General features: G+C 40.8%; 1 protein-coding gene across 7 annotated transcripts in view; it reads right to left on the bottom strand.

Moving 5' to 3' along the window:
- The window catches only part of SEMA6A (semaphorin 6A), a 126,482-nt gene that overhangs the window by 44,549 nt on the left and 66,573 nt on the right, over positions 1 to 15,360 (bottom strand). For 3 of the 7 annotated variants that reach the window (XM_055699135.1, XM_005432947.3, XM_027811947.2), the window contains exons 9-18: positions 15,185 to 15,273; positions 14,062 to 14,279; positions 11,093 to 11,224; positions 8,140 to 8,295; positions 6,528 to 6,704; positions 5,665 to 5,805; positions 5,489 to 5,569; positions 3,466 to 3,524; positions 1,638 to 1,658; positions 1,455 to 1,505 (exon numbers count right to left, since the gene is read on the bottom strand). In XM_055699135.1, coding sequence (XP_055555110.1) covers positions 1,455 to 1,505; positions 1,638 to 1,658; positions 3,466 to 3,524; positions 5,489 to 5,569; positions 5,665 to 5,805; positions 6,528 to 6,704; positions 8,140 to 8,295; positions 11,093 to 11,224; positions 14,062 to 14,279; positions 15,185 to 15,273 — 1,125 coding nt within the window. The remainder of the gene's footprint in view (positions 1 to 1,454; positions 1,506 to 1,637; positions 1,659 to 3,465; positions 3,525 to 5,488; positions 5,570 to 5,664; positions 5,806 to 6,527; positions 6,705 to 8,139; positions 8,296 to 11,092; positions 11,225 to 14,061; positions 14,280 to 15,184; positions 15,274 to 15,360) is intronic. The other 4 variants (XM_014283613.3, XM_027811956.2, XM_055699134.1 and 1 more) reach the window with 2 other exon arrangements.

The raw sequence follows: 15,360 nt of genomic DNA, 5'->3' as shown, positions 1-15,360 counted from the left end.
CACATCAGCACTGTGCCCAACCGTTTTCTTTATCTTTACATTCAGCAGTACAGATTTTATTATTACTGTTCTTCAATCACTGTTCTGTGCATTGGAAATATAATAATTTTGAAATGAAAGGAAGTACAAGCTGTATATGCAGATGAAACCATGAGTCTTCCACACATTATGAAGTCTCAACTTGTCTTTGATTTTGTACATTCCCTTCACTGGTTTTCATTATCATACTTTCAAACAAGTTTCACCTGCACATTTTCCATTTCCTGGTAATAAACAAGATGGTAAATTTGATTTTATTTTTACAAATGTTGAACAGCATTACTATGCCTCCTGTTATTTATATCCTGCTGTATCGATTCTGTTTTCTACCTACATATTTTGCAGGTATAAGATGAAAAGATCAATTAAATGTTCATCACAGCTGCACACTAACCTACCTCTTGCTACATTCAGCCACACATACAGTGAATTTTACCAGCTCTGATGAACTGCTAGTCTTGTACACCCTGAAAGCAACTTCACAAGCAAGCTCCCATACCACATGGAAATTTGCCATTGAGTTCACTTGGAGCAATACCACACGTCCTAGCTTGTGAGTACTTGTCTTTGTTCAGGATGTCTATAAAGAACAAATATTGCAATATAAGTCTAGGTTTGAATTTAAAGCGATTATTCTGAAGTAATTCCTCATGAAGACATTTATTTTGCACTCCAAGTACCAGCATAATCCACTTCCAAATATAAAGAACAAAGCGGTGGAAAGTACCGTGAGCACAGATTAACAGCTGCCTCATGGGAAACTGCTATTCTAGGCTTGCAGAAATGCTCCTCTTCAGCTCAAGACATTTAATTTGCTGTGCAAATCACCCTTTTTTTTTACAGACCAGAGCCCATCTAGGAATAAAGATACTGCAAGGGTGGACAGCATAAAAAACTCACCCTGGAAGTGACAGGAACCTTCAGGAATTGAGGCATAACCCAGTTTCAACTCGCATGGGTAACAGATTATTTTTCCTTATGAGACATCTTTCTGTAACTCAGGGATTGTTCTGCTCTTTTCCCTAAGGTATCTCTGACTGGCTGCTGTAGCCTGGACGACTCATGAGTGGGATATGAACTACTATCTTGTTTTCCCTCGTGAACAGATAAGATGCATCACTGTACCTTTGTCTGAGTGTTCAGATGAAGTATGCTCTTAAGCATATCTGCTGTCATACCATTAAAATAGGCTGTATCTGACTTTCATTCAATGGAGACAGCTTTGAGGGAGGACTAGAAAAGAGGGATTGAAAATCAAGAGGTATGACTTGATCCTAGCTATGATTAGTGAATCAGGCCCTCAAAACCACGACAAAACAAGTGAAAAAGGGTAAGGGTAATGGCTATTTGAGTACAGGAATTAGTAGCTAACACAAGGATCTGGGGAGAATTTTTAAAAACACCCATAAACTGACCATACACTGTGTCGTAAGACATTTCATGATCAGGTGAAGCAGTTGAAATGTCTATGAACGAAATAAATTGGGAAGAAACATTAAATAAAACAAAAGTATGAAAATACTTAAAAGTTTAGTAAAAAGTGATTCCTCCAAAATGGATTTGCTGTCAGTAAATAACGAATCTAAGAACTTCCTTACCATTCAGGGCTACGAAGGAATCTGAAAGACAAATAACAGGGGAAAAATCATTATTTCTCTCTCATTTTTTCTTTTTCTTTTTTGCTGCTAAAAACTTTTTATGCTTCAGCTGAATTTATATGTATGTGATTGGTAACCTAGGGACCCAGGCAAAACTAATATTCAGACATACCTGAAAACAATATCTGGCTTTGAAAGCGTTCATGACCAGCAGCCCTGTGCAAGGGAAACCAGGTGGGAAGGCCAGTGTCCTCCCTGCCATGTCTTTCTTTGCAAGATCAAGTCCTAATCTAATGCAAGGCATGACAAGTGATGCAACTAGCAACATGAGTCAATGAGGACAAAACTCACATGATGCAAGAGCACATGAAGTAATAAGATCAGCTGGGTTAGCAGGGAGAGAAATCTACCCCTGTGCAGTATCAAGGTGCAATGCATTATTCAGGGATAAAGAGGAATGTAAGCTGGACATGGGCTTTGTTGCTCTCTGCACAGGAGCATATCTCTCTCCATGAACACAATGTGCTGTTTCTGAATATTTCCTACCCTTCTTTTATACTTAACTGATAACAGGTACACTCCACTCCTGTCTAACCTACTCGCCCAAAGACAGCAGGACTGGCTGAAAAGGGCAAAGCTGCACCAGCTAAGAACTGACCTGATTTTGGTGCTAACCCATTTCATGGGGAGTACAGGAGGTACTATGTGTACACCTCCTTCAAAAAACTTAAGAGACAGTGTACATAACCATACCTTAGGACAGAGACAGAGGGAGATGTGGGGCATGCAGAGGCTGAAATCCTTGTACACTTTCAAGCATAGTGATCACAGTAATAAATGGCTCTTGAACAAGGATGCACAAGGCATGAGAAAGAAGGCTCTGGCTTTTTCCAGAGCAGCTGGCCTGCACTGTATCCCATGGCGCACTCTAGCCCTCTGTTATTTTGCGCTATGCCAGAAGTAATAAGTCTCTCACTGTACATTACTTCCTTAGCTTCAGCAGTTTTATTGCAAATTGCACTGAAAAGAATGTGATTCTTGATTTCATAAGGTTTATAAATAAAATTTGGGTCTTAGAATTAAACCAACCTTAGCAAGAACATTTGGAATGAGAGCTGTCCTAAACACAGATGTTGGTATTCCTGAAGGCTTAGAAATCAGCACGCAAGGTTTCCTTGCATGCAGTGCAAGCTGTGCACTTTTAAGCACCTCAGTGCAAAATGTAATTTTTTAAAGACTGTTTAAGCTTCCAACTCATGCTGTCAGTACCTAACGTTCACTATTAAAATTTTTTAGGCAGGGTCAGTAGCACCTGACCCTTAATATCAACCACTATGTTGTCCAGCCTGTGAGCAAAATCCACTAAGTTTAACAAAGTAGTTGCCACTTTTTGATCCAGATCCAAAAGCTGAAGATGTATTTCATTGTCTGCCTGTCCTGCATTGGAATGTAGTCCAAGCCACAGTTTACACCAAGAAACCAAGCCACTTCTGTACATCTACATAAACAACCAAACCACTATGGCTAATAAAGACAATGAACACTCAATTTATTATGTCACTGCTACAATCAATATCCTCTAGAACTGAGGTTTTCTCACTACATAAATGTTTTGAAGTCTGCTGTTTTTATAAATCACACCAACGGGGCTATTTTCTTTTAATACATTTAAACAACCGTTTCTTTTCTGAACCTGCATTGTTAGCCACACTTGCTGCCCCTGTGGCTTCAATTGCTACAAAAGAATGCCCGACAGGTAATGGTGATTTGAGGCATTCAGAAGGACGCTGTGACACATGGTAAATAGAGGGTAAAAAGCTTTGCTTACTTTGGCAGTCACCCAGGCCATCTGTATTGCCATGTTCTATGTCCTGTTCAAATGCCAGTCTAAATAATAGAAAGAAACAAAACAGCATGAGTAACAAAAGTCACAGGCACCACCAGAAAGAAATTATCACATGTGCAACTGAAATAAAGTCCCATCACGAAAGTGGCCATTTCTTTGCAACTTCCACAATAAGGCTGAAAACTTGCAACATATACATTCAAGTTATTCATCATTGCTTAATGATTCCTTGGCTTCTGATGATGCTTTTTCTTTTTATTATTACATTTTTTTAAAAATCCACTGCATGCCTTGTTGTCAAAGGAGGCAAACAGTTTCATATTTTTTAAACTGTTAACTCTGTAATATATAATGTTATCAGGAGTAAATACTCTCACTTGTCCATACAGTAGACAAAGTGCACCAACACTTTGATGTGAGAAGGAAGCTAACCCATCGGGTGGGTGCTGTGCTAGGAGAAGGCAACCTGCATTTCAGCAATAATTTAGGTACTGCGCTGGACAAGGCAGCAAGGTGTAACGTCCAGTCCACAGAAGGCATTCCACTGAACTCAAGGGGTTCTACTGGAAAACGCTCACAGGCTTTTCTAGATGACATGATTAGTTTAGGCTCCTATCCTCTGACTATGATTCTGGATAACTAGTGAAGCTGTTCTCCCAGCTTCCTGAATGGTCAAAGGTGAATGACAAGAGCCTTGTAAAACTTCCAGTGCAAGCCCTAGTCTGCATTAGGACCCTGCCCTTGAGGCGTAATTACCTTTGCAGGGACCTCATTCCCAGCTCCGTGTTCTTAAAACTCCTGCTGAAACTGTCACCTACTCCAGGAGGGCACCTAACATCTCTGTCTCCTGTTGGCTAGTTTAGAAGTCCACCACACATCTTCACAGGTGATCTGGATCCCCTTCCTAAGTGCTATGTGCCGGACACAGAGCGACCTGCCTTGCTCATCTCTGGACTGAGCTGCCACAAGATGTGCTGCTTCTGTCTCGGTGGAGCTATTGATAAACATGGGAGCTGCCTCTAAGAGTAAGGTATGGAAGTCCCCTACAACTTGCCATGGAAGTGCAAAAAGACTCAAGCTCTTTGGGAATGCTGAGAAAACCTGACAAGGACATAGGCACATTTTAACATTATCCTACCAAATGTCCACTCAGGAACAGTCCACACTGTTGTAGTAAAGCATATACAGATACAGCATCCCCCCCCCCCCCCCCCCGAAGAAAACAATTCTAATTGAAATAGCAAATTAATAACAAGACACAAGCACAGGGATGGTAACTCATCCATTAAATACTGAAGACCTGTAGACCAGCAGGGTTAAGTGGGGCAGCTGAGGTCTGTGTGATGTTTGCACTGTATTTCCACTGCTACCTGGAGGAGGTTTAGCTGTTCCTCAGGGCAGGCAAGCATGAGGGTGTGCCAGATGTGGCCAAGAAATCAAGAGGTCTGAAGTGGGTCTGCCCCTTGCAAAGAGGCTTTAGTAACCACATTTAAACCTTCACCGACTTTTATGATTATAAAATAATTAAATTCTACTGCTAAGCATGGGGAGTTCCAGCACTTCTCTGAATCTGCTTTAAGCTTTTACTGGGCTCTGTGATTCCTCTTAGTAATGCACAGTAAATTAGAAGGACTGGTTTTGTTTTCAGTGGACAAATTGCTTCAGTAATTTAATTTGGATTCTATTGCCTCTTTAATCAGCTGTGATGGCTCCAGTGTGGGCTGGTCCAGACATACTCATCCAGTTCCCTCCTTTCAATAACATGTGGACCTTAGTACAGCTCTTTCATTTTCTTCTTTCTTCTCTTTCAGCAGTTACCAATCAGCTGAGAGTTCACATAAAAAAATGTGTGTGACATTTCAGAGGTGAATGCAAATAAGGTAGAAACAAACTTTTCCCACATTTTTCCTTCCCTAAGAGCCCCATGTTTCAAACAGCTCTGCCCAAGACCCCCTGGCGCCACTGCCAGAGCTTCATGGCCCATCCAGCCAGAGCCATTACTCACTTGGAGCCAAGGACCAGCTGTGTGCACGCCCCACTCTCCTTCACCCATCCGCAGTAAGGGTCTCTTGATGCTATGCAGGCCCTTGAGAAAGAAGAGCACAAGGTGGCATTCATAAGCACTCCCACCTTCCCCACACCTTGTGCGTAGCCTTCTGACAACCACCATAAAACACATACTTTTTGCATTTGCCGTGACGCTCGCAACGTCCCAGGGGAACCTTGATGACACAGGTGGAGAAGGCAACGTACAGGGCACTGCTGGGCTTGTCAAGCTGCATGCCCACAATCCGCTTGTCCTCAACCCCTTCATAGCTGCACCTAATTTGGAAAAAAGTGAGATAAGGTTGTAAATGAGTTCTGCTGGGAAACCAGATGAAAACTTAGTGATCCCTCGGGCTGAACTGCCCCCACAGCTGCCCAGCCCTCCTCTCCCCCTCAAACCTCAGAGAGAATTGAACAAACCAAGGAAAAAGAACAGACAATAGCCACGAAAAACACTGACAGACATATAAACAAGTATTAAAAATGCACGGGACAGGGGAACAAGAAGTGGAGAGAGACAGCACACCAGGCAAGCTTTCTGAGTGCCCTTCACTTTCTGTGTTTATTCTTCTCCAGCACTCAAAGTAGCTGAAATTTCTGCATGATTGTGGCCCACTTCAAAGGCCCCTTAGGCATATTTGAGGAAGGCTGGAATGCAGGAAATTTCCCTTGGAGAGTGGCTTGCTGGTTGTTGAGTTACTTGGAGAGGAATCTTCTTTTTTTTTATAGGATTAGAAAATTAATCTTCTTTTGCAGAATTTCACTTTTAATTATCCACCAACTGCTGCATAGGATGGGCTATTTTCTACACATACCGAACAAAAAAATCTTACTGCGCTGTAAAGACTGATAAGCAGACATCCCCTCCCCAAACAATTTAAAATTACTCAAAAAATTTGGCTTCTTTAACCACTTCCCTTTTCATGGGACAAACCACCCTCTGGGAAATCGGAAGCTCAAAGTCACCCATACATGAGTATGAAGAATCAGATACACACTTTTCAGGATTGTAAACGTTCATCTCCTCCAGGAAAAGGCTGTCATTTAGGAAACCACTGTTTCCTGTCCGTGCCAAGAACTTCAGGATGATTCCCTTCTCTGATCCCAAGAAAACCACGGTGTAGTTCTGATAAGGCCCAGCTGCAGAGTCCACGGCAATTTTGGTCAGGCGGTATCTAGAATAACAACACAGCATTTTGCATCACTTGGGATTAGATTGCCATTTATTTTACCACTTTTTCCACTTCAGATAACTGTGTGGTAGCCTTCTAGCAACCACATAACATATATCAGCACTTTTCCTAGCTGAATAACCCTGTAAATCAACATAGACTGCACCAGTTTAGCTCCCCAAATGGTGGGGAATTTTCCTGTGTTTGTCTGCATGTCTGTATGTCCAGGAGCTATCAAAAGTGTTTGCAGGGAGTTGAAGGTGTGCTAAGCGTCTGAGGCCATTTAGGAATTATACTTCCAGTCAAAAGCAAACTACTAGCCTGGTGACTTCTTCAGGCAGGGAAAGAAAATCAGCACAGTGCAATTTTTTTTTTTTTTTTTTTTTTTAATTTCAAGCTCTGTCACATTAAAAGCAGCAGTAATGGTAACTGATCTACATTCAAATTTTTTGGCAGAAAAAGCTGTGCCAGTGGAATAGTGAGATGCTAAACACCATTTTATCTCACTAAAAATGATCACACAACTGCCACTAAGCAAGTTCAGTACTGAGGTGATATTGAATCTTGGGATGACATAATTTATTGAAAGCAAGTACTGGTGATTCGGTATCAGTTATCTGGTACTGGCGATCAAAGTAAAGTGCTCTGGAGCGACTTCTGCCTTTGTCTTTTGTTGGAGGTACAGAAGCTGACATAAAAATCTGACAGAAGATACCTTACTAAAACTAAGTCTGCCCCTTCTCGAGCTAAACACTGCCTGACACAAAACTCTACCCTTGTATAGAAGAAAAGAGGAAAATACAGCAAAATTAGTCACATTATTTTGTTCACTACTGGAGGGTAGATAAGTAGTACAGTGACCACAGCAGAGAGTGGGAATGTATTTTAGTAGGAAAGGGATGGTGTATTTGAGGCTTGCTGATTTATGAGTCTTTGTTCAAATCTCTTCCTTATTATTTTTTTTTCTTGTTGTCACAGAAAGGATACGGATTATGTGACTACTTCTGCCTGTGCACTTCTGTAAACATTAAAATATACCAGTACATAACAAGACAGACATCTTCATATCCTGTGAACATATCCTGGTAGACATGTTTGTAGCCTGTGTACATATCCCTGGGCTGTCTGCTGATCCTTGCCCAAAGTTTTCGACAGAGCTGTCTCAAACCCTGACCCGCACACCAACAGGCGGGTCAACCTTCCCTGCACAGCATTTCCTCCAGGATCCGGTTTCAGCAGTGTGGTTGGAAAGGAGTTTTTTTCCCATCTTGAATGCTGCTCAGGGAGTTCGGCATTTGTTCAGCACTACCATCATTCCTACCTGGATTCATGCCCAGCGCACCAAGGATGTTTACAGAGTTTGAGAGTATCCTGAGCAAGACTATTGGTACCACTTGACAGCTACAATGAGGATGACAGTCCGTTTGAGGGTACGTACCTGACCATTGTTCTCAGGAACCAAGGTCGATTGACAATGGAAGGTACAGCCTCGTCCATCAATGGATGTGTTTTGATAAAGTTCAGGGTATCATCCGGGAACTCATTAGAGGTTACATATTTTTCTAATGATGTAGAGCCAGCACAGCAACCAGGCCTAAATAAAACAAGAGAGTAAAGCCAGAACACTTATTTGATGCCTAGGGCAAATCTCTTGTAATGAGGCCCTCGGCCTTGGTGAAATCTGATGTGCATTACAAGGGTTTAAATGAAGGACTGAGAAGTCTAGTGGACACCCTCAGGGGGTGCCTAAAATCCTACTCTGTCCTCCACTCAAAAGGACTTAACATGCCACCTAAAAGCACAAAAACATTTCTTCAGCAGGAGTGTGACACACAGAGTTCGTAGTTCATCTGCTCACATGGAACCTAATCACCGCATGTCTGCATCTGGCTTGATGCTGCCCACTGGCACAGGTGCTTTCTGTTCTGTAACTTGCCTAGTTGACTGCTCTTTCCTGAATAAAAGCATCCCCTAATATACAAAAGGAAGTTGTTGGGTTTTTTTTAGCCTGTGTGAAAGAATGCTGCTTTCAGTCCTGTCTGGTAGAAAGCCCGCTATTGGTGAAAACAACCCAGCAAGCATCCATGTAAACATTGGGTTTACCCTTCTTTCAATTTAGATGAGATGATCTGAGTATGGTAGCACACTGAGGAGTTTCACCGAAATGTTATCAACCATTTTTTGACAATTTAAATGCAAATCAGCTCACCATATTTGTAAAATCTACCCTGCTCCTCAGAGATAACTTAACCTTTCTGCTGGGGCAGGTCACCTCTACAGAGGAAGCAGCAAAATACCTTGCCCATTATTAATATTTTGTGGTTTATTTTCTCCAATAAAAGGTCTGTTTGATCCCATTTCCTACAGCATTATGATTCTTCAAGCCTTTGAGCCACTGTAAGATGGGAAGATGAAAGATGAGCTGCCCACTCACAGATACACCGCAGTGTTCAATTTTCATCTGCTCTGACATGGACAGAGCCACTGACATCAATGGAGTAATGCCAGCTTGCACAAAATATAGTGCTGGTCCTATCGTATCTGTTGCTCAGATTTAGGTAAATATTCAAACCTTAGGTAACTAGATGTTATGTAGGAAGGTAGCATAGGACTGGAGGGGACTAGCTGGGTCAGTGAGTCTGGTCCCACACAGCTGCACAGTGAATACTACATGCAGAGACTGTGTGCTCTGCCTCTTCATATCCAAAATACTTCCATTGTCTTGCAACTGCATATAGAATTAGTGACAGAGGGTGAGAAGGAGAAACCAAGGTCATCACTGGTTTCCTCGGTCCTTGCAAGGGTACTGATTCATGACATACCCAGAAAACTCCAGGGAACAGCCTACACCCTCTGTTAAAGTGGTGCCCAAGATTTTTGTATATCTAATGTGGAGGCCAATTTCCTCCTAAATACTAATCACATGTTTGAATTAATCCTGTTTCAATCTCAAAACTGGTTTAATCCAGTAAATGTAAAACCTTGTAAACACTGCTGTGCACCTTGGCCAAAAAGGGAAGCGAGGCTCCTGAAAGGATTCGGTATATTTCTGAGAAATGTTAGGATCAATAGGAGCACTAATGTTTCTGCACCATACTGAGACAGCCAAACAAAAATGACCTTATTTCAAAGGCGTCTTGTGCCTCTCATGCATTTCAACATGAGTTAGCAGTAATGATTATTTCTATTAAGCAGATTGATGGGCAAATGTTACATGAACAGTGTTCACAAATTCACTTCATGTTATCGCCTGCTTGCTTAGAAGGAGCAGTATTATCCCATCTTCATCATAACTGTTTGACTGCTATTGGCTCATCCCACAAACTCATAATGCAACTTTCTTTTCTTCCTTCCTACTGAAAGACAAGGTTTCTCTTTCTCCTTTCGTCCTTCCAGGCCAATACTCTTTCTCCAAGTAAGTTCCAGACTAATGAACTTGGAGCCCTTGCGCAGCCTTGCACTACAAGGCAGCCCACCATGTCAGTGAGTTGTTGAAACTCTGCAAAAAGGAGAAGAAAATCCAGCAACAGGATTTTGTAGCAGGCCAAATACAGACACAGAATTTACCAGATTTTTCCAGTCACCTCCAAGCTTCTCTTGAGTGACAACTTCAGAATAAAGACAGCACAGGAATACTATACTTGGCAATTCTAAAACATGATGGGCCAAATTTGGATTTAGGCAGAAGCTCGGTTGCCACCACAGAGCTTCAGATGCATTTTTTCTTTTGAAGTTATGTAAGATACCACAAACAATGTAAAACATGCATTAAAGTGGTAGAGCTTGGCCGAGATAAATGAATTTGCTTTATCTACACTCATATCAAATTCTCGGAGCAAAACACCACTGGTGTAAATGAGTTAACAAGTGGCTGTCAACGGCAACTTGTACGAAATGGGTGCTTGTAAATATGAAAGAGAGTGCAATAGAGAAGCCACATGCAAACCAGAGGGAAGCGGAAGTAGTGAAAACAACTCATAGGTGGAATGTGGTAAACCTCCATTTTGATGGAATGCTGGTTTTTTCTCCCCATGTTACATTGTCTGTGGCACATAAATCACATGTTAACTGCAGAGCAAACCACAGAACCGGCTTTGTAATGAGATATATCCGTTACTGAACCAATTTGCAACAGGTGTGCAATTCACACTACTCTTACCGGATAGATTATTCTGGCCAAGTGGATCTGACACTGGCCTGATTTATGTTACAAAATTCTTGTTTAAGTAGAAAAATCCTCACTTGTATACCTTAGATCCAAATGCAACTCAATTTCTATTTTACTGTTACAATACCTATCTTCAACTGTACCTGCACAAGGCTGTTCAAATTATCAAACCCCTCTGTTCTGCATGCAGGAACAGAACAATATCACTATACTTGAAACGCACCTGGGCTTGGGCACTCGTTCATCAGGAACTGGTGTCCATGTGGAGTCTGGAGACTTTTGTTCTTTGAATCTCCCAGTAAATACATTGGCGATGTCAAGCATGTCATAGGCACAGACTGCAGAGCCGGGGATGCTGCAAAGTGACATTTCCCAGAAATTGTTACTCATTCTGCAGTTATGCATAAAATCTTGAGTAAAAAGCATGCTGTATAGAAGTCTTCCTGTCACAGACTACTCAATCCTGAACCCTGTAACCTCTGAGTATTGACAGGAAAAGCCAGCCCCATGGAAAAGCCTGAAATATACCAATCAGCAGACAGCTCCTGCCAGTATAATTTGTTTCAGAGCCTCTATAGCATAAAGTACTTGCAATAATCTTGAAGAAGGGAAAGAATCTTGGAAACTCTGGGTACCACTGGCAAAGCATGAGGAGTAACAGTCAGTTTCATTCAGAGCCCGTTATTTGGAAACATAAGTTCTTGAAAGCCACAACATCTCTCAGTATTAATTATTACAGTCCCTGTCATGCTTCAGAAATAAACTGCAGACAGTTCAGAAGTTGGTGTTGATCAAATTGGGAGCAAGCTGCAATGTGCCATTGACTTAGCATTTACATGTTATTACTTGATCCTCCCACAGCCTGATCTCCATCAAGTTTTCCCAACTGAAAGGATTTAACTATGCTGAGGAATTTGCTTAACTCAATGAGGTGTAATGAGCTTATAGAAGGAAATTCGATTTTATTTTTAGTTCATAAAGTTGTAAATTTCAACATCTTGATTACTTGCATGCAACTGCATGACAGCATTGTTTAAACGTAATTATACCTTACCTATATACTTGCTAAAAGGCTTACAGGTTTCCCATGGTCAGTCACTTGGAAGCATGAATTATTAATTTGTCAACTTTTCATTTTTTTTAAACATGAACTACTGTATTTGTGTTTGACTTTTACTGCTTGATTTTATCAGGTAAATATCATGAACCGAGCTGGCTGAGGTTTTCAGTCCTGCTTTTAGCTAGTAGGTTATTATACACCTGAGAAAAAATGTAGGAACTGTAATACTGTTACAGAGAATAAAACTAAACTCAAAAAGGTAAATAAACTGATACGAAAATAACTGTTTGAATATTAAAATGTTTCAAAATGCTTATTACTGAATTACAACAAGTAAGGAGACAGTATTAGTCTTAACTTTGACCTCCACAGACTGTGTTTTTACATGGAAGGAAAATTCAAAGCTTTATATTAAAGTGGTAATAAACAGACAGGGTTTTAAATGGAGGCAGTCACATGTATGTGCATGTAAGAATTGGTCAAGGGTGTATTTGGCCACACACATGACCGCACCCTAAAAGACAGCTCAGGATCCACTCCAGCTAGATCTTGCACTTTGCTGAATTAAGCCCTAAAGAGAAAACAATCCTAAAATTTTGAGGTGTGCTATACAGAACTAGAAGTGCTGAGAATTGTGCTCAAAACACAGTGATGGAGGGATCCCTCTGGTGAGAAGACTGCAACAGCTTCCACTTTTGAGGATGGCAATTCACAGGTCCACAGTGTGATAAAGCCATAAGGACAGAGTACTGTGGGTCACAGCCAAGCCATCTCCCAACCACTGGATTACAACCCATCAGCAGCTCCTACACTGGGTGACCTCAGGTATACTGAATGTCTTCCACCTCACTCTAAGGGGAAGCTTTGTTCTAGAGATCAAAGATATTTGTTGTGGCTTTTCCTTAGTGGAGGAGGAATGAGAGATGCATCCACGTCAGAAGCAGGTCTGTTAACAGGGTGTCTTCAAGCCTATGTGCCTTCCTGTCATCTTCAATGTCTGGCAAAAAATGAGGCTTATAAAATAGTATCTTGATTTTAACACCAAGTACTTAGATGTCAAAATGCAGGGTTTAAGGAAAAGTACACCACACAAAATACTGGTGGAGCAAGAGGACAATCTCCATTTTGAGATAAACTCAAAACACAACCTATTTTCTGATGCTGAATCTGTTTGTTTACTTGTTTTTATTAAACCAGTTTGCATAAAAAGAGATCATCTTAATTTAAGCCTGTATTTCCTATTGGTGGCATAATTATTCCATAGCAGTTTCTATCGTTTTGATGTCAAAAGCAGTGATTACACATTACACAGCTGGGCTTACTCTTATTTGAAGTCAGTTCTGTGCATGACCTCACTGAGGTCAGGCTTTGACAAGAGGTGGCAAGTGTACAGCAAAACCAGATGAATTTCAGCAATAAAGTTCCCCTTTGAGCTCAAACGTTACTCTGTGAAACAGCAATATATTTTTTAATTAGAATGCTACTATTTTTTTTAACTTCTCTGGCAGACCTCACTAATTAGATACAGTTACTCTTCTAATAACTTCTGGAATAATATGTTATAATGTGTAATTGTAATAAATTCTTTTCAGATGAACCAATGCTTTTAGAAAACCACACAAACAATGAAAGACAGGTGTTCTGGGGACCCTCCTCCCCAGCCAGCAGGACAGCTCAGGATCTTGGCTCCCCCAGGAGAAAATGCAAGACTCAATAGATGCATGAAATAAAGGGAAGGAGTACTAACATGGTTCTTGGGGATTTAGATGTGAATAGGACACTCCCAGTCCTTTCTCTGTGAGAAAAAAAATACCACATTTTCTCTTTGGAATAGCATTCTGCAAGTTACATGCTGCACAACTTCTTAGTGGCCAGTCTAAATTATTCCCATGTAAAGAAAAGTATGTCCAAGGAACATGCCCAGATAGTAAATGGCTGAAAGCTGCTCTAAATTAGCAGATACAAAATGCAGCAAGTAATAAGAGGGTATCTTAAAATGAAACACAAACTATCAGTAAGCGCATGATACATAATAATTACATTGTATGAGCAATCAATTCTTGTACCTTTAAAGTAAAAAGAACCTGCAGTGAAAAGCAAATCGTAAAGGAAAAGGTTATTGCACCTAATACCTATTATATGGAGTGGAGAAGGTTGCTAAAATAACATCCCGGCCATTGAAATGGATAACATCTGTAACTGCCTGCAGTATGTTAAAGTAGAAGTGTGAATCGCCAGGAACTGAGCAGTTCAAACGAGCCTTGAGAAAGGAAGTCCACTGTTTTTCCAGCACTCTCTGAGATCCTCCCATGTCATTTTTGCACACCTGAGCCACCCTTGGGAAAACTACCTGGAAGAAGGAGAGCAAAAATAATGGAGAAAATGAAATGTTTGTTTGAACTAAAGACTTTGCTGGAATTCTGGTTTTAAAACATTTTGAATAACACAGCAAGGTGCTTAATTTAATCCCACGTTTCCATAACCTGTGACGAATAAGAAACAGAGAAAAATGCAGCTTTGGAACAGTGTACTATAAAAGATAAGGCTGTGGCATTTACTATACAGCCATAAATCCTTCAAGAGATCTGTTCTCAACCCATATAAAACTCATTTCCATACAGACTGCTTAGCTTTCTATTTCCCCAAACAAAAGCACATTTTATATTCACAATCCCTGCAACCCACACTGCCTGCTCTGACTCTTGTGTTTTCAGCACTTTAAAACCTATGCAAATCTTGCTAGGCTTTTCTTCCTGCCCTCCACCTTTGTGACCCTGGTCAGCTTTTCTGACTGCTTAGGCAGAAAGCTATTGTGAAACTACCAAAAATGCAGTAAGTGTTTAATTATTCTTTGCAGAATGGCAGAGCACAGAATTCCTGCCCCTGTTTACACAGTACTCCAATTTAGATTTCTTAAAGAAAAATATCTCCCTGCTTTGGGATCCATTTTTAACAATTAGCTACTATGCTGAACTAACTACATTTGCCTTGTTCTTTGTACGATTTGAGAAAGAGATGCCAGCATACACCATCACTGTAAGAAACAACCTCGTTTCCTTACAAGACAGTGCAATGTTTCACTCCAACCAACCTTTTGGCTTGAGCGATAGGAATCTTCTCAAAATTATGACCTTGTCATCATGATTTATGGTTCTTATTTCAAGGTCACTCCTAACAGCATTGGTCCAAGAATAGCGTATGTTTTCCTTGTCCTGAATCTGACAAAGTCATTCAAGGCAATGTTTTTGCCCTTACCTTTCCCATGCTGTTGTACTCCACTGCTATTTCCCGGAAGAAGAAGTAAATGTAATTGCCATAGTCCACTGCCTGCACAAAGTATGGTTCTATAAAAAAACCCAAAGACATCCTATTTAGGCACCATGTACAGCATATAGCGTGCAAAGAGAAGACAAATACATTTACACTAAACA

The sequence above is a fragment of the Falco cherrug genome, chromosome Z (genome assembly GCF_023634085.1).
Source record: "Falco cherrug isolate bFalChe1 chromosome Z, bFalChe1.pri, whole genome shotgun sequence".
Classification (NCBI taxonomy): Eukaryota; Metazoa; Chordata; class Aves; order Falconiformes; family Falconidae; genus Falco; species Falco cherrug.
Note: the sequence above shows the minus strand (reverse complement) of the source record. Positions and strands in the feature narration are given on the sequence as shown.